Source organism: Vicugna pacos, chromosome 4 (assembly GCF_048564905.1).
Source record: "Vicugna pacos chromosome 4, VicPac4, whole genome shotgun sequence".
NCBI lineage: Eukaryota > Metazoa > Chordata > Mammalia > Artiodactyla > Camelidae > Vicugna > Vicugna pacos.
In genome coordinates, this window is record NC_132990.1 from 2,306,504 (window position 1) to 2,325,280 (window position 18,777).

Sequence of the window (18,777 nt, forward strand, 5' to 3'; positions counted from 1 at the left end):
GATACCAAACAAGTGACATAGTATTTTTCAAAGTAAACTTAACATGAGAAAGTACAGGAGTGGACGTCTGTCCTGGGGTGCGGGAAGCTGCTGTGCCCCCCGCCTCACACCAGGTCCGAGTCAGAGGTGGCACCAGCCCATCCCATGGGTCGGGCTTCCTCCTGCCACTCAGCGCCTGGGGACTCTTGGAGGCAGGCCTCTTGCCAAGGCTGCCTCATTTCTTAAGACATTCCTCAGATACCCCAGGAGACCCCCCCCAATCTCCCAGCTCTTGGAGTCATTCAGAGCACCTCTCAGCAGCACGTCCTCTGACAGTCACTCTGCTTGCGGCTTCCACACATGAAAAAAGAGAGCGGTTAGCTTAAAAAAGGCAGGAAGACAGCAATACGGCATTGTCCCTAGCACCCCTGGTGTCCCGGAACAGAAGAAACAGTGTCTTTGTTAAAGTCCCCCAGATTCTAAGTGCTACACTGGCCTGAGTCACCAGTTTAAAGTAGAAGAGGTGAAAATATTGTTTCAGTCGGAATGAGGGCCTCGGGGGGGGGGGTGGGCACGGTGGCATGTGAGAGGAGCACAGCCTTGGGCCAAAAGGGCCGTCCAGCAGGGATGCTCGCCCATCCACCTTCCCCAAGTACTGGCTGCTTGTTTCCAGTCTGCCCAGTGCAGCCAGGACGGGCCACGGGAGGCCGCCCACCCAGCCTCTTTGAAAGGCCAGGGCCCCAAGGCTCCGCACACAGGGAATCGGGGTCCTGTGCACACCCTGGGGCCTGGCGAGACCAGCCTCACCCCAGGCCCCCAACAAGGAACCACCTCAGGCCAAACCAGCCTGGGCAGCCGCCCACCTCCACGCACTCTGGAGCCTGCAACCTGCCCACGAGAACGTGGCTCCACGCCCGTCCCTACAGGCGGAGCCCCCCAAAGCCCCTGTACCCCCAACACACCACACACAGATGAGGGTCGTGTGTCTTCTGAGTATCTCCCAAGTGGAGACGTAAGAAGGAAATGGTAGGACAGAACTGAAGAATAAATTCTAGAAGAGATGGCTTGATTCAAATAAGCGTAATTCTCAATTTATCACAAAATTCCCCACAAAAAAATTTACAATCAATCAGCAAAATACTCTCCTTATTATTCGTGTAGTATTTTTCATACAATTCCATGGTTTTGCTAATATTATAATATTATATTACAATAAGCCTTCATTAGTCCCTCAAAATGATGATATAAATAATCTATCTATACAACCTCCCATAGGATAAAAAAATGAAGCCAAGATTCCCAACAGGTTTCATAGCAGCTGGGCACACTTTGGTGACCCCAACAAGAGCCCTCTGGGTGCCAGCCAGGAGTCGCTCATCTCACGGAAGCAGGGCCTTGGGCAGCCCCGACGGGGAGGTGGCCCAGCACCACCCGAGGCCACCACCCCCATGTGTGTCAGTGGAACCCGAGGGAGGAGCAGGGATGGGGCGGAGGGAAGACTCGGGTGCTGGCTCTTGCAGAAGTAACCGAAGTTCCACAAACACCCAAAATGCCAGGAACACAGAGCTGGCAGGAGCACAGCTACCCCGTGACATCCACCCCGGGGCCATCATCGCGCCGAGTGGCAGCTCTGTTTCCCGCGTCCACAGCAGCAATTTCAGGTGGAAAAGAACGCCTTGTCTCCCTTGAAGTCAAAAGATAAAATCATTCAGCGCGCGCGCACACACACACACACACACACACACACTAAGTCACTGCTCACACGAGTGGTGTCTCCCCCTGACCTGAGTCCCACGCTCCCTGCCGACCCCGTGCAGAGCGGTGGGTGGGGCACGTCCACAGGGACCCGAGTCCGCTGCTCAGAACTGATGTCCACGCCAACAGCGCATCGCTCTCCACCGCAGGGAGCCGCTGACCCGCACTGCCGTGTGGCTTGCATTGACAAAGTGACCGGGTAACTCAGCTGGGAGAGTTCCAGTAGTATCCGTGTTGTCCTTAAAGTCCAAACCGTAAGGTGTGCATGACAATTCAAGTTTCCTATGTTAGGGTTCTGGTGGTAGGAGAGCCAAACCTTGGGTCTTACAATAAGGCTATTTTTGTAGAGATTAGACAGGAGCCCTGCGCAGGAAGGGAGACCCGCCCAGAGGGGCCTCCTGGGACACAGCACAGTGCGGGGCTCCGGTCCGTCCTTCCTCGTCCTGGAAGATGTCTTAGTGCTATTTCATTCCGTGTCTCCTGGAGGCAGCCCCACCTGAACAGGGGTTAAAAAGCAAAAGCATTCACAGCCAAAAGTCACCCAAGACAACAGAAAATAGCTCTATCACTCAACCTTCACATTCTATGTTCAAGTTTCAAAGATGCTACAGGGGAGAAAAAATTAGACCTTGTGGAGAACTAATGTGCAATCTTCGCTGTCCTTGAACCTGGTCGACATCACGGCGGCGTCTTTGGCGTGTACAGTCTTTGAATAGTAGTTGACTATCTTGCCGTCTAGCTTGTACTGATGAGGAATGCTCTCGTAGGGCTTGAGGTCCAGGTCCAGCACAGACACAGAGAAGGCAAACCTGGATCTCGACGAAGGGACAATGGGCCTTTGATCGGAGCTGGAAGCAAAAGAGCAATTTTGAGAACACACAAACCTCCTAAACCCTCTCCTCCCGGCTCACCACGAGCGCCCACTCTGTGCATCTACACGCGTTCCGACTCCGTGCCAGCTGTGTGCACTAGCGTTTGGCGCTTCTGCGGGAGAGGCACCCACTGTGGTACCTGCCAGCACGCCAGACGACGGAGGGTCACAGTGCAGAAAGATGGAAAAGCAATCATGTCGAATACCCGACTGATACTCCCCCCTCTCCCAGTAGTATAAACGAATGCCGAACACGTTACTTCATCAGGAGCCAAGTATTACAAAACCTAAGAAAAAGTAGAAAGTGGATCTGGCCCCTCAACAGCCAAATGGATAAACTGTTGAGAACAGACTTCTCTTGACGTGTCTTTTCCCATGTCTGGTGAGGAACTCATGCTCCTTTATGGTTTTTCACATTTGGAGAGAGACAGATCTGGTTTCATGTTTTATTCTCAAAATTGTATCTGCAGTGTTTTGTAATTTGTTTCTCGGGGTTTTAGTTCTGTGGTTTTTCTAAATGTTGGAAGAGTCGTATGATTATAACAAAACATGAACAATAATTTGTACTTTGAAAACACTTCCAGGCTAATTCTGAGTTTTGTACGAAGACTGTGTATGTACCACTGAGCTCTCAGCGTGCTCCAAACACAGTGTGCATCCGAACGACTGGTTAAATATATTATTCGAGCTCAGTTTAGCCCAAGGGAAGTATTCAGGAGTCCTGGTTTTCCCAGGCACACTACTCTTCTGGACTTAGAAATTGTTAAAAAAAAAAAAATAAAACAGACCAAACACCAGTTTGGAAATCTGCCTGGGAAAGGGAAAGCCAGTGAGCATCCTTCTATTTGGTGAGGACGATGAAGGCCTGCGCTCTCGCTCAACTCCTGCTCAGAAATACCGTTTACAGGAACAATGAATCCCTGGCTCAGTGGCTGGGGGCGTAGCTATGCCCCTCTGAAGAGCAGAGAACGTGCTAATTAAGGTCTTGCTTCTGCGTCTCACTCTCAGGGCCCGAAAGCCAGGCTCCACGCAGCCAGGCTGGGGGCAGTGCACATCCCTGGCCCTCGGGGAACCGCACATCACATCAGGACCAACAGCCAGTAAGATGACGCGTCCGCACACAGGCTGGTGGGGGCGCGGCCGCAGGGCCACTCCCCAGGAGAGTCTGACCGTTTGTCGGCCACATGGCTCAGAAGGGTGTGGACACGTGTCCCTGCTCCTCTGCCAGCGTGTCGGTTTCTGTCGAGCAGCTGGTCAAGGGGGTCAGGACCCCCGGCCCTCAGCCCCCACATTTCTGTATCCCGACTGCATCCTTGTTTAGGGGTACAGGGAATGCCTTCTGTGTACTTTTCTTTCATCTAACACCACTAGCTTCATCCAGCAAGTGGATTCCTCACAGCTGGGCACTGGGCAGTTTCTTAGGGGATGATAAGAGTTTTCAACTAAACAGAACAACCTTTTTTTTTTTCTCCCAGCTATGCTCTATAAACATCCTTCCGTGTTTCCTATCAGAAAACGGACAATTCTGTGCCTGCCAAGAAGCGGGACTCCTGGGAATGCTCAGTTCAAAAGCATCAGAAAACAGGGTGGCTGGCAGCCAGTGACGAGGTCATCTTGACCCAAGAACACACATCAGAAGCATGTGGAACATTCCACAAACGCTGTGTGTGGGGTTTGGCACCCTCAAGGTCAGTGCTGGAGGTGCCATCTCATCACTGAGAAAAGATTATCAGGTTCATCGTGCATTCCTAAAAAAAGGCAGGAGAGGAGACTGGGGAATGACATCCAGGGAGAGGTGCTGCAAAGGGGCCGGACAGTGGATGTGTTGTTTTAAAGGCTTCAAAGCGCCCGCGAAGGTCAGCACATCCAGAGCTGGAAACAGGCCCACGGGCACCTACAGGGTCTCGGGCCGGAGTCTTGACAGGAGACTGAGGCTTTCTCTGAGAGAAAGGCATTCACACCACAGTATCCAAACTGCTTCTAAGTCCTTGAGGTATTTCCTTAGAAAATAACAGTAATCTTGAATTTACTAGAACAGTCTTTTAAAATTATCCTCAAAAATGCCTTTTTGACTCGCGTTCCCAGCTTCTGAAGAGCAAGAGTTAACAACCCGCGGGACAACAGGCGGGCCTCAGAGACCGGCCTCTGTTAACAAACGAGAGCTTGCCGGGGCCTCTCTGGTACAGGGACGCCGGCTCTGCGGCCGGGCCGCAGGATCCCGGCAGGCCGGGGACACGTGGCACGGCGGGGGGCGGCTCACCTCGCGTCCTGCAGACAAGGGGACAGCGCGATCATGATGGAGCAGTCCTTCGCTGTCATGGCCACACGGTACTGCTGGACCTGCGGGGAAGGGGAGGTCAGCTCCGGGGCGCTGCCACCCACACCCCCCCCACCCAGCGAGGGCCAGGAACGGGTCCCAGACCCGGATGTGGGTCAGGAAGACCCAAGCCCGAAGCGCTCGTTACAGGCCGGTCCTGCCTCCTGACCTCTCACTGCAGGGAGTGTGCGGGCCCTGATTCGCAACCCTGGGACTTAGGACTTGTCTTCAAGTCAATCACAGCCCACCTTGTAGGAAAAGCAGAGAGTGGCCTCAGCGACTGCTGAGCTAGCCGCACTTGGCAGCACTGAGCAAGTGCCACTCTACACCTCAAGACTTCCCCCTGTCGCACAGCACACTGGAGTGTCACACAGCCACCACGAAAGACACTGAAGCCAGAGGGGCCACCAGGCTGCGTGTTAACGCACCTCATCCCACAGTAACCCCACAGGCAGGCGCTGCCAGGGACCCAGTGCTGGGATGAGGAAACAGAACAACCCACCCACTCTGCACAGCAAGGCAGCAGAAAGGCTGGACTCAAAATCAGGAATCTTGGCTCTGAGGTTCATGCTGTTAATGCTGGGCTATGAGCACCTGTGGATCTGAAGGTACTGCCTGGAATGATGTCCGCCAGGAAAATGTGTTTAACATACATGTAATTGGAATCCAGAAGAAGAAAAGGGAATGAGCAGAGACAAAACTTGAAAAAGTTAAGGCCCCAAATTTTCCAAAACTGAGGAAAGACATCAAGACACAGATTCGGGAATGATGAGAAAAAAAAAAATCACTAATTATTAAACACAAATGAGGAATGAATCACCAGCAGACCTACGCTACAGGAAACATTAAAGGGTGGTGGTCTTCAGACTAAAACAAAATGATCCCAGATAAAAGGTCAGAGAGGCAGGGCAGAATTAAGGGTAACGCAAGAGATAAATATGTGGGTAAACAGACACTGACTGTAAAAAACAATAATAATGTCTTCTTGAGTTTAAAATAGAAGGGAAGGGAAATCCATAATCCAAATCCTCACAGTCACTCCCCAAAGAGCTGAAACTAGAGTTTTGAGCAAGTGAGCAACTGGAAAGGCTGAACTGCCCTACAGGCAGGGCTGGCACATGCACAGTTTGTAGGAACAAGCCACAGAGAGCAGGGTCTAAACCTGAGACTTCTTGCTTAAGCCACGGGTGCACATTTTCTCTGAAGGAAAGCATCCCTTGTTTAGGTCCCCAGGATCCCCACAGGTCAAGGCCAAACAATTATGAGCTCTCAGTCATAGATCATTAAAAACCCAAGCAAACAAGCATGGATGGGTCAGCCAAAATAACAAGAGCTTTTTCACCTCCAAGGTTTTTATTGTATCTGATGTCAGATACAGAATATAAAATAACTATTCATAAACTGCTTAAAGGAATAAAAGATATTTAAAAGTGGACAAGCAAGGAACTATCAAAAATACCAAGGAGATGTGAAAATGAACCAAACAGAACTTTGAGAAATTAAACATTTAACTACTGAAATGGAAAACTCAATGAACAAATGAACTAGCAGATTAGATACAGGTAAAGAAAGACTCAGTGAACGGGAAGGTAGAACTGAAGAAAATTATAAAAATGAAGTCTGATAGATACCTAATTAGAGGCCTAGAAGAAGAAAACAGGATAATGAAGAAAACATATGAAGAGAAAATGGATGAGAATTTTCCAGAACTACAAGACAAATCGCTCACTCGTCAACTCGGGTTTGACCTACACCACCCAGGAGATGATGGCCACCCCAGTGGTATCCGGGCTCTCCCGGCAGGTGCGACGCTTCAGTACATCTGTGGTCAGGCCGTCTGCCAAGCTTGTGAGGCCACCTGTTCAAATACATGGTATCAAAGGTCGCTAGGCCACCGCTCTCTATTCTGCTGCGTCTAAACAGAATAAACTGGAGCAAGTGGAAAAGGAATTGCTGAGAGTAGCACAAATCTTGAAGGAACCCAAAATGGCAGCTTATATTATGAATCCCTATGTAAAGAGTTCCATTAAAGTGAAAAGCCTGAATGACATGTCAGCAAAAGAGACGTTTTCTCCCCTCACGTCCAAACTGATCAACTTGCTTGCTGAGAATGGTCGCTTGAGCAACACGCCTGGCGTCATCTCTGCCTTCTTCACCATGATGAGTGTCCACCATGGAGAAGTACCTTGCATGATTACCACTACATCTACTTTAGATGAAGCCACTCTTACTGAACTAAAAATGGTCCTGAAGAGCTTCCTAAGTAAAGGCCAAGTCTTGAAATTGGAAGTTAAGACTGACCCGTCAATCATGGGTGGAATGATTGACCGAATTGGAGAGAAATATGTTGATATGTCTGCAAAAACCAAGATTCAGAAGCTGAGCAGAGCAATGCGGGAGATTTCCTAAAAGTGTTGATTTTCTGTCAGTGAAAATTCTTAAGTTTGGAGCAACAATAAAATGCTTCCTGAACAGGAAAAAAAAAAGAAAAAAAAGACAAACCCACAAACAGAGAAAGCACAACATACACCAAGCAGAATAAATAAAAAGTACACCACACCTCATCACATTGCACTAAAATGTCAAATAGAAAAAGAGAAGACATTAAAACCAGTCGTAGAGAAAAAAATTCACCTCCTGTGAGAGGACAGATCGACAGACAGAAAACATCTCAGTAGCAACATCCACGGTCAAATGATGCTGCATAAAACGGTTAAATACCAAGAGAAAAACAATCAATCCTCTTTGTGCTTTTGAAAATTACCTTTCAAACCTGTGACAAAATATAAACATATCCAGATAGACACATACAGAGAGAATTTACCAAAAGACTGTCACTAATGTAACTTCTAAAGGATGTACTTCAAGAAGAAAAGGAAAACTCTAAACTATAAATAACCGTAGGACAATGAATTAGACAACTTGGATGAAATAGACAAATTCCTAAAAAGATACAAATCACCAAAAAGGGCTAAAGGAGAAACAGACAATACAATTAGACTTGTAACAAGTGAAGAGACTGAACTGGGTGTCAAACCAACAGGGTATTACAAAGAAAAGCCCAGACCCAGATAGCTTCACTGGCAAATCCTATCAAATATTTAAAGAATTGCCATCAATCCTTCTCAAAACTTTGCCCCTCCAAAAGAAGAGGCTGAAACACTTCGCAGCTCATTCAAAAAGGCCAAAAATGAAGACTACAGACCAATTATCTCTTAAGAGTGTGGACACAAAAATCTTCAACAGAATAATAACAAATTGAGTTCAGGAACATATAAGAAGGATCACATGCCATGACCAAGTGGGTCTATCCCAGGAATGCAACGTTGGTTTTAATATCCAAAAATAAACTAACATATTATAACTATAGAATAAAAAATAAAAACCATATGATAATATCAATTGATACAGAAAAGAGATTTGACAAAATCCAACATCCTTTCATGATTAAAAAAAAAATTCAACAAATTAGGAAACAAAGGGCACTTCTTCAACCTGATAAAGGGGATCTACAAAAAGCCCACAGCTAACGTTACACGTAATGATGAGAGGCTGAGCGCCGTCCCAGTAAGACCAGGAACAAATCAGGGGCGTCTGCTCTTGCTGCTTCTACTCAATGTTGCTCTAAAGGTTCCAGCCAAGGGCTGTCATGTAAGAACAAAACATAAAAGGCACCCAAATTGGAACAGAAGTAAGACTATCTCTAAGAGATCTTACATAGGGAGAACCCTAAGGAACTGGTAAATTCAGCAAGGTTGTAAACTACAAGACCAATACACGGAAACAAACTGTATCCCTATACATGTGCAATGATCAATCTAAAAATGGAATTAATAAAAGTTCATTGACAACAGCCTCAAAAAGAAAGCATTCAGGAATAAAAGTGACAAAGTACACAATACATGCTCTGGAAACTACAAAAGATTGTTGACGTAAAAACAAAGGTCTAAATAACTGGAACGCCATCCAACAAACAGGAAGAGGCACCATCGTGAAGCCGGCCGCACACCCTCCCAGATTCACCACAATCCCTGTCACGCTCCCAGCTGGCGTCCTGGTGGAACTCGGCAGGCTGAGTCCAAAATTCATACGGAATTACAATGGGCTCCAAGTAGCCAAAACTGTCTTGAAAAAGAACAAAGCTGAAGAACTTACGGTTCCCAACTTCAGAACTTACTGAAAAGCAACAGTAATCAAGGCAAGGTACGGACTTGAGTACAGGCATGCGGATCAAGGGGCCACGCTGAGCATCCAGAAATAAACCCACACGTCTACGGGAAGAAACAGTCTCTTCGACAAATGGTGTGCGGACAACTGAACATCTGTGCACAAAGAATGAAGCGGGAACCCTACCTCAAATCGTATACAGAGATTAACTCGAAATGGGTCAAAGAACAAAATTTAAGATCTAAAACTCTTAAAAAAAAAGATCTAAAACCCTTTTTAAAGAAACAGGGGAAAATATTCATGACCTTGGATTTAGCAAGGGATTGTTAGATATGACACCAAAAGCAAGAACAAAAAGAAAAATTAGGTAAACTGGACCTTGTCAAAACAAAAACCTTTTTTTTGTATAGGAACAGATCGTTACTAGACTTACGGTGATCATATCACAATGTGTGCAAATGTCAAATCACTGTGCAGTGCACCTGAACCTAATCAACCGTGTTTCAAACAAATAAATAAAATTTTTAAATTGTGAACATTCTGCATCAAAGCACATTATCAGAAAACTGAAAAAGATCTCTGACAGAATGAAAGAAAATACTTGCAAATCATATATCTGATGAGGGCCTATACTATCCACAATATACAGAATTCTTACAACTCAACAATGAGATAAATAACATAATTAAAAAGTGAGCAAAGGATCTGAATAAACATTCCTCCAAAGAAAATAAGCCAGTGGGCTGCAGGCACATGAGAAAATGCTCTTAGTCTTCAGGGAAGTGCAAATCAAGACTACGATGAGATACCATTTCATACCCGCCAGGATGGCTAAAAAGGCCAGGTAACAAGTGTTGTCAAAGATATGGAGAAACTGGGACCCTGTACAACTGCTGGTGGGAATGTAAAATGGTAGAGCCACTTTGGAGAACAGTCTGGCAGTTCCTGAAAAGGTTAAACATGAGTTACCATTTGACCCAGCAACTCCACACGCAAGAAAAGTAAAAACATGTCCACACAAAAATTTAGACACAAATGTTTATAGCAACCTCATACATAATAGCCAAAAGGTGGAAACAACCCAAATGCTCATCAAACTGATGAATGGATAAACAAAATGTAGTGTATCTAAACAATGGAATATTATTCAGCCAGTAAAAGTAATGAAGTGTTGATACCTGCTACAAGACACATGAACCTTGGAAATATTATGCTGACGGGCAAGAAGCCAGTCATAAAGGACCACCTATTAAATGATTCCATTCATATGCAATGTCTGGAGTAGGCAAATCTACAGAGACAGAAAGTAGATTAGTGGTTACAGATGGTGAGGACGAGGAGATAAGGAGACGACAGCCTAAGGGTATAGGATTTTTTTTAAGGGGATGAAAATGTTCTAAAACTGACTGTGATGATGATGACACATACCTGTGAATAGAGTAAAAATCACTAAGTTGCACACTATAGGCAGGTAAATTGTACAGTTTGTAAATTATATCAATTGTATGATATGTAAGTTACAGAAAAAAAAGGGAAAAAGAGGAAGGATCTGAGATGTAAGAATGTTTAGCAAAGATAAAGGTAAATGTGATTGACCTAAACAAACACCTGTATAAAATAATACTGTAAGTTGTGGATTTTTAAAAAAGAACAAGACAAACAGAGTAACAGCCAATAACTGCATATAAGGTGGGAGAGATTACTGGAATCAAAGTGTCCCAATTTCCTACATTGTGTATTTGTGCAGCGGGGGCTGGGGTGGGAGTAGGGGTCAAATTATTAACTTTAGTCTTTAAATATGCAAGGTCAAACTGGACAAGTAACCACAAAAATGATATAGCAGAATATCTAACTTCCAAACCAACCAAGCAAACAATGCAATATAAAAACTAACAAGCAAAAGTGAACAGAGGTCAGCAAACCACAGGCCAGGGCCAAATCCAGCCCACCACCTATTTCTATAACTAAAGCTTTGCTGGAACACAGCCATGCTCCCTTCTGTTTGTCTAGGGCTGCTTCTGAGTTCTAATGGCAGAGCTGAATAGCTACAGCAGAGATGGACGGCTTACCAAACCCAAAGCATTTACTGTCCGGCCCTTTATAGAAAAAGTGTGCTGACTCCTGCTGTAGAACACTATACAGTCGTCAAAAAGCAAGAGTTACTCTGGGCTGCAGTTTCCTGAGCTTCAAAATGAATCCAGTATCCTCTCCTCTCTCATTTCATCAGAGGTCCAAAGTTCAATTAGATACACAGTCGTCATGAAAGAACTTTTTAGAGTCTGCGGCCCAGAAAATGTTCTCAACCTGCTCCCCAGTTTCAACGTTCACAACCATCCCCTTCAGATTCCAACTAACAGAACTTAACTATAAAACAACAGAAAAAGAGGCAGACGCTTATATTCCAACACAGACAGACCTCAAGCCATGTAAAATGCCATCTGATGAACAGCATACAGAGTGTGGACAACCCGCCAAACGGTATGAGTGAGTGTGTGTGTGTTAACGTGAGATTCTGAAAAGACACGTACTGTTAACAGTCGATGTCTGCTGCTTGGGCAGGAACAGTGTCATATTGTATATTGTACACTCACTGCTTGAATCTTTGTTATTTAATTGTTTCGAGATAAAAACGTACCTCCTGAGTATGCCTTACCCCGTCTCCCCCAATGGTGACGCCTTGCAAAGCTATACAGCACAACATCACAGCCCCACAGTGCTGATTTCATTCCCATCTCCCAACCAAGTCTTACGTGTACTCGTGTGTGTGTGTGTGTGTGTGTGTGTGTGTGTGTGTACTTTATCACACACATAGCTTCCCACATCTACCACCACAGTCAAATCCAGTTAAACATATAAACACAGGTAAAGGAGCAATTTCGCCACAAGATCCCTTTCGTTGCTTTTACAGCCACACCCACCTTCCTTCCACCTCCTCTCCAACCCACAGCAGCCACTCATCTTTGTCTGTTCAAGAATGATCATGTGTGCCCGTCTGGGACTGGCTTTTGTCACTCAGCACGTTTCTCTGGAGATGCGTCCAGAGCTCGCTCCTCGTGACTGCTCAGAGGCTCTGGTTTACGCAACCTGCTGTGGGCCGCCTGCTGGCTATTACAAAGAAGGCTTTTTTTTTTAAAATAAATGACTTTATTTACAAATACTCCTGTACAGGGCTCTGGATGAGTGTTACGTCTTCCCTCCGCTGTGACACACGCCCAGGAGTGCAGGTGCTGCGTTACACAGGGCGAGTGCCCGTTAAGTTCTGCACATCTGGTTTCTCTGCACCGGCATTCAGTGTTGCCTCAGTGTTCTCATTACAGTCATTCTGATAGTTACGTCACGGCTGCTTAAATCTCTCACAAGATTATGTTCATACACGAGGCTAAAAAACTGCAATAAAATTAAAAAATAATCCACGCCTATATATTAGGAATTTTAAAAAATACAGAGATGCAGGGGGGAAAAGAAGGAAGTCTTGTTTCTTCTTTTGAAGACAGACAGACCACAGATACTTATTCCTAAATCTGTGTACCAGGCTGCAGACGACGGAAGGACAGCCTGTTGCTTTACTCTGACACAGAGGCCCCCTTCGGGATCTCTCCCCACCTGGAGGCCAGCTCTGCCCCAAGCACCGCAGCTACTTCCCTCGGGGCCCTGAGCTTCAGGGGGGACCTCCTCAGCCACCCAGCACCTGCGGAAGAGCGGCCAAGCCTCGGCCACGGACAGCAGGGAGGGCCTTCCCCAAGTGGAGAACCACAGGCGCGCGGTCAGCACCGGGACAGCTGGGCCAGACGCCCAGGGCAGCTGCCCAGGGGGCACGGAGGAGCAGGCCACTCGGCTTGTGCCCGCCTTTTGTCACTTGGCTCTCACCAGAGCAGTGTTCCGTAACCGTTTTAGGATCTGGCAAAACCTCTGCCAGCCCAGGGAAGCCTCTGGGTCCCTCTCACGATAACGTTTTGAAATTCAGAAAAGAAAAAGAAGAGTGGTCGTATCAAATACCAAAATATTGTTTAAAGTGAATGTTTTTGCCTTACTACGTAACAGAACCTCAGGAGCCATGAACAGAAAGCTATCATGAGATGTCTGTAGCGCCTACAGTGTGAAATGAAAGGGTCTGATTTCTCTTAATGGCAAAGTCTGGGGTTCTACTGACCCCACAGCAGTTGCTGCCACATTCGTGGCGGAAGGAAACACTAAGTTTCGATCAGAGGTTAGTGAAAACAAAGACGTCATTCTTCCCCTATCCAGGTGCATGGAGCCCCCGAACTCCCCGATTTCACAGACCCGGATGGCCCAGGCTCGGGCCTCGTCCCTGAGAGACCCTCCCGGGCCGCGCCCTGGCCCGAGCTCGGGGGAGGAGGGAAGCCAGCCGCACGCGGCCTCGGGGGGGCCCGGCGAGGGCGGTAAGGGGGCGGCTGGGAGGGAAGCACAGAGCAGTGGCCGCAGGTCCCGGACCTCGGTGCGGGGACCTCAGGGTGGGCTGCAGCCAGCTGAGCCGGGGGACAGCCTCCCCAGAACTAAAGTAACGTACCATCACCTGGCCCAGCCTGTCTGGGACACTTCAGCTGCATTTTTTTTTCAATTCCCAATTTTTCTGCTTTAACCATCAGGGGAGGTACAGAGAAACACTTCTCGGGAAAACCCCAAGTGAGTGTTAAGAGCCTGAGGAGCACACAGTGTGTTTCTGGAAGGGTCTACCCACCTTTGTCAGTGCAAAGGCCACTGTGCCATCGTCCTCAGTGGAAAGATCCAGCAGCCTCTGGTAAAATGCTTCGTCATAAGGCCCGTCTATTTGCAATGTTTTTCTGAAGGAAAAAAACACACAGAAAAAACAGGATGACAAAGCGGCCTGGAAATTGTTTGTTAAATTCTTAACAGTTTAAGAATCACACATCTGGTTCTAAAGAACATTAGTGGATCCATCTCTTCCTAATGCTAAACTCTTTCAGAAGCATCAAGGTTTTAAACAGAATTTGTAAGACTAGGAGGGCCAAGGCTGAATGTCTCTTGTTTACGGCAAATGGCGTCCAGATCAGAGATGCTGGTGAAGGGGAGGTGGGGAGGAAATAGAGCCAGGCCGGGGCAAGGGCCCCAGCCCCAACACATGCCACAGGCGTGGACCCCCGCAACCCACACCGAGTCGGCCGGGGGGGCTTGAAGGAGCCGGGCTGACTCAGAGCCCGGGGCTGGGCGGGAGCAGCTGGCTGGCCGCGGAGCAGCACTGCCCCCTGCAGGCTGAGCCCGGCTCAGGACTCGGGACGGCCTGCTGTGGGACTGTCCCGTCCCTTCCCAGGACGTGCCTTCCCGCCTAGAAGCGGCCGAGTGACCACTGATCTGATAGGACCCGGGTCCTCCTTCACAGGGACTGAGCCTCTGGGCTGGGCCTGGCGTCTGGGGGCAGGGAGAGGGGGTGGCCAAGGTGAGCCATCCTCGTACGGGGCCTGTGCTAGCCTCCCACTGGGGCGACCCACTGCCCCATCTCCATCTTGCCCTCAGGGCTGTCGCGGGCCCTGAAAGGGGCCCTGGTCCTCACCTCTCCTCAGGAAACTCCTCCAGGTACCGCTCAACCCGCCGATACAGAGGGTAGAGGCCTTCGATGTCCAGCAAGTCCAACATCTGCACCTGGAGGGTTTTGTACAGAAGACAGCCCTTCGGTAACCCTGAGCGCTCCGGGGTGTTTTTTCCTACCAAGAACATCAGGGGAAAACGAGAGGTTTACTGTCGAGGACTGAAGAAGGCGGCGGGCACAGGCCGCACCCTGCCTCACGGAGCTGCTGGGGCTGCGACGAGTGGGTGTTTGGGGCACATGACCCACATGTCCCTTGGCCCTCCCCTTCCTCTCAACATCCTTCCGCCTCCATCACACCAGCCCAGACTTAAGTTTAGAGAGATGACCCTTAGTCTGTATCAGACAAGGCACATCATTTAGAACAGCCACGGGGCATCCCCAGATCTGCAAGACTGCACCTGTGGTGCCTAGAGCCACGGCCCACGCAGAGAGGCGAGCGGCCACACTGAGCAGGGAGCTGTCACGGCAGGGACAGTGCGGAAACCAGGTCCGTTCCACACTCCAGCGTTCTCGGGCCCCTGCCGTGCACCAGGGGCCTCAAGGGCTAGGGAGCCAGAGTCCCAGCCCATTTACCCCACCCTTCCAGGAAAGACCCATGTCCTGTGAACAAACAGACGTCGCAGAGTGTGGGTCCAAGTCGCAGGGAGCCGCTGCGGCCACGTGCAGTCCTGGCGCTCTGACCTCCCAATTCTGGCAAAACATGCTCAGCAATGCAAGACAGAGTGAAAATGCACAGACCCAGCTAGAAGGGATCCATTAAAATTACAGGCTATCTGTAGAGTGGAGTCTCTACCTCACGGTCAATAAAAGTTCAAAAAATACACTTGCTGATGTAGATACAGATTTATGCTAATTAGGTAAAAACAGCAGGTTACAGATACAACGTGATCTTGTCGTGTTAAGGTTGCGCCTCCCATGGGTCAGGCTTGTGTGTGTGTGTGTGTGTGTGGGTTTGTGCAAGGAAGGTCTGGAAGACAAAACCACAGGTGGCAACTCTCCCTCAGCAACCAGGGTCCATCTGTGTCCTTCCAGACACGTTCCATCTACTTAAAAGCAGTTAGGTCCCCGAATATGGGCATAACGTCACCAGATTTCCTGAAATGATCAGGTGTCACTTTTGCAACAAGAAAAATGCCCACAAAAGCCCTTCGTGCTAAGAAGAACTCGGCCTGGGGGCTAGAAGAAGGATAATTTGTTGTGCCTGGGCAGCTGCATGATAAACAACACCTAAAACCCACACGGAAGCAGGGCGCCATCTCTCTCTGTCGTACAGCCAGCCGTCAGCACAAAACCTGAATAATCTGAATCTTCCTAGTCGGCCCCTAAAAATAAGTTCCTCACTATCGGTCCACATGCCTTGTACTTGAGCATGACATGGAGCCCTCCAGCCACGGCAGAGGTGGCAAATGAGGGGCCCGTTAACGTGCATGGTAAAAACCCCTACCAGTCACTGGGTCACCTTGCAGCCTGGATTCCCACCAAGTCACAGTCAGCCCACTGGTGAGTCTGCGAGGAATGGGGCCTCGAGTGGAGGCGCCTGGGGCCACAGGTCCCACATTCCTGTATTGACACCTGTCTGCAAACTGCCGCCCAACGAAGCCACCCGTCCACCCTAAAGGGCTTTTGTGCTGTGGGACCCCGACATTCTGTGCCTTAGTCCTCCCCATCTAAGAAACAGGCCAAGGGAAGCCTACCCCTGGGGTTGCAGCGAGGTGGAACAAGACAACATAGAGAAAAGACACAGCCCGCCACAGAGGATGCACAGACATGCGGGACCATATTTTAGGGAAAACCCTGGAGCCCAAACTACACTGCAATTGACAAGCCCAGATAAGAGGTGAGAAAGGCGGTAGGTACCCCATGGGGGGCTGAGAAGGCCGGTGAGGCCGGGCCTTGGGGAGCCCCTGACGGGACCCAGGCTGCTCCCGCAGAAGCTCCGTGAGGCCAGGAAGGACCCTCGCAGGCTGTGCCACAGGTTCCGCTCCCCCGAGCCCAGCGCCCCCACCAGGCCTACCTTGGCAGCGCAGGCTCCTGCTGAAGGGGCTGGCTTCGCAGACGAGGGGGCCCCGCAGCCCAGGCCCCAGCCTGAGGGCGCCCGCCCGGCCCTTGTCCGAGCCGCTCAGTAGCACCCGCGTGATGACGCGCACCAGCTCCCGGATCACGGCCCGCGTGCAGTGCGGCCCGCTGGCCAGGCCGTTGGACGGGAAGAAGAACGGCTTCAGGTGGCGCGCGAGCTCGCTCCAGTCGGCCACGGGGCTGCGGGCGTCTTTACAGCCGTAGATCAGCTCACCGTTCTTCAGGAAGGAAAAGAGACGGGGAGATGTCAACTCCAGCAGGCTGGGAGGAAAGAGCCTCTGGCCCCACCGACTAGACAGGCAAAGGGACCTGCCATTTTATACGTGCCACCATTTGGGGTCTTTGCACACTGTAGCCCTCTGGGGAAACCCACCCTCAAGCACCGTGTCATTGACCAAGAGGCAAACCCGAAAAAGAAAAGTTCTCAAAAACCAAAGACCAGAGCCCTGGGCCTGAGATACAAACCCTCAGAGCAGAACATGTGGCATGGTGGCAACCTTGGCGTAGCCCACAGCCCTGACTCCCAAAATAGCCCAAGTGACACTGCTACTGAGGGACACATGGCATCAGTCTGACCTTTGAGCAGACAAATTTCTCTACCAGGATGGAGGTACACTGGCCACCAGCATCCCAGAGGGCTTCTGTCCTCTGTGAAAGACGGTGCCAGGCTCCAGCCAGGGTGGGTGAGGCCAACAGCATCGCTAGTATAGAAACCTTCATCTTTGAGGCCATCCTTATGACTCCTTGTGCCACCAGCGTTCCCAGGGCTACAGACAGGGGTGCTCAGTGGGTCCAGCCCTGTGCCTCTCATGGGGCGCTGCAGTGTCAGGGAAAGGCCCCTAAGGGAACCCTGGTCCCCACACCCCTGAGCAGCAGCTGATCCCAGGGGAGAGACGGATCCCGTGTCCCTGGTTTCCTCGTCTGGGAGACAGCCATCAGCAGCCTCCGGGAAGGTCCCCAGGGCACCCCCCACCCCTTGATGCTCATACCCTGTCGTCCTCTCCACCCTGGGGAGGGTCTGGCTGTTGCACAGCAGAACAGCACAGCCCCGGCAAGATTACATCATCAGAGCTGCTGTCAAGAGAGTCTTGACGACTCTCTTCTCAGATCACAGCAGCCACACTGGGCAGCCCCATGTGGCCAGGAACTAAGATCTCCTGCCAGTGGCTGTGGGGGGCCCCATCCTGGGAGCAGAGCCTTCAGATGGGGCGCAGCCTCAAGAGGGACCCCGAGCCAGACCAGCTAGGCTGCCCCTTAATTCCCGGCCACAGAAACTGAGATGGTACGTGGCCGCTGCGCAGTAGTGGATAATGCAAATGAGGAGGACCCCTACTCTGCCCCCAGGTGGCAGAGGGGGGTCAATTCAATCCAGTGAGAAGGGTGGACTGGGCACTCCTCCCTCAGCAAGGTCCTGGGATTCAGCAGCAAGGTGCCTCCCCTGGGAGTCCCTGTCAGCGCCGTCAGAGCTCAGAGACCCTGACCCTGGAGAAGGGCCTTACAGAGGAAGGAGGGTGTATCAAGCAAAGGGGAAAAGCAGGAGCTCCCAGGAGGAACGCAGGCCAAGGTGAAGTGTTAAGCCCACACAGCCGACACAGGCTGCAGCCAGGAGAGGGGCCCGGGCTCGGCCTGCAGCCCAGGATGCCCTCCTCCAGGCCTGTGAGCAGCAGCTGAGTGACCCTTGGACAGTAGCAGGCCCCTCCCTAAGGCCTGGAATCCAGGGAGAAATCCAGGGCATTTTCCATATACCAATATGGTTGCTTGAGGACCTCATGTGACATGTGGCAGACAGCTACCGTCCCAGGGTCGGTGACAACCCCACCACGGCTCACAAGTGTCCTGCAATGGGGTGGACAGAGCCACAGCCGTGGAGTCTGTGAACAACACTCAGACAAGGAGAAGGCCCCAGCAACAGGCAGCACAACGGGGGCACCAACCATGACCCAGGAAGCTAGTCTTCCACACCTGAAACCCTGCAGCGAGGGAAGGCGTGCGCTTCGGAGCCAGAGCGCCTGCTCCTGAGGAGCCGTGGCACTTGCGACGATGTAT

The 18,777-nt window shown here is 50.0% G+C and overlaps 1 protein-coding gene and 1 pseudogene across 2 annotated transcripts in view; one reads left to right on the forward strand and one right to left on the reverse strand.

Annotated features, from left to right (window-relative positions):
• Nucleotides 1-1,048: 1,048 nt before the first annotated feature.
• Nucleotides 1,049-18,777, reverse strand: part of IPPK (inositol-pentakisphosphate 2-kinase) — a 49,625-nt gene continuing 31,896 nt past the window's right edge. The window contains exons 9-13 of one of the 2 annotated variants that reach the window (XM_072959103.1): nucleotides 16,670-16,949; nucleotides 14,620-14,770; nucleotides 13,789-13,891; nucleotides 4,866-4,945; nucleotides 1,049-2,582 (exon numbers count right to left, since the gene is read on the reverse strand). In XM_072959103.1, coding sequence (XP_072815204.1) covers nucleotides 2,357-2,582; nucleotides 4,866-4,945; nucleotides 13,789-13,891; nucleotides 14,620-14,770; nucleotides 16,670-16,949 — 840 coding nt within the window. In that variant the 3' untranslated portion in view covers nucleotides 1,049-2,356. Of the gene's footprint in view, nucleotides 2,583-4,865; nucleotides 4,946-12,247; nucleotides 12,477-13,788; nucleotides 13,892-14,619; nucleotides 14,771-16,669; nucleotides 16,950-18,777 lie in introns of those variants that run through there. The other variant, XM_072959104.1, reaches the window with a different exon arrangement.
• Nucleotides 6,500-7,404, forward strand: LOC102532123 (ATP synthase subunit O, mitochondrial pseudogene; annotated as a pseudogene).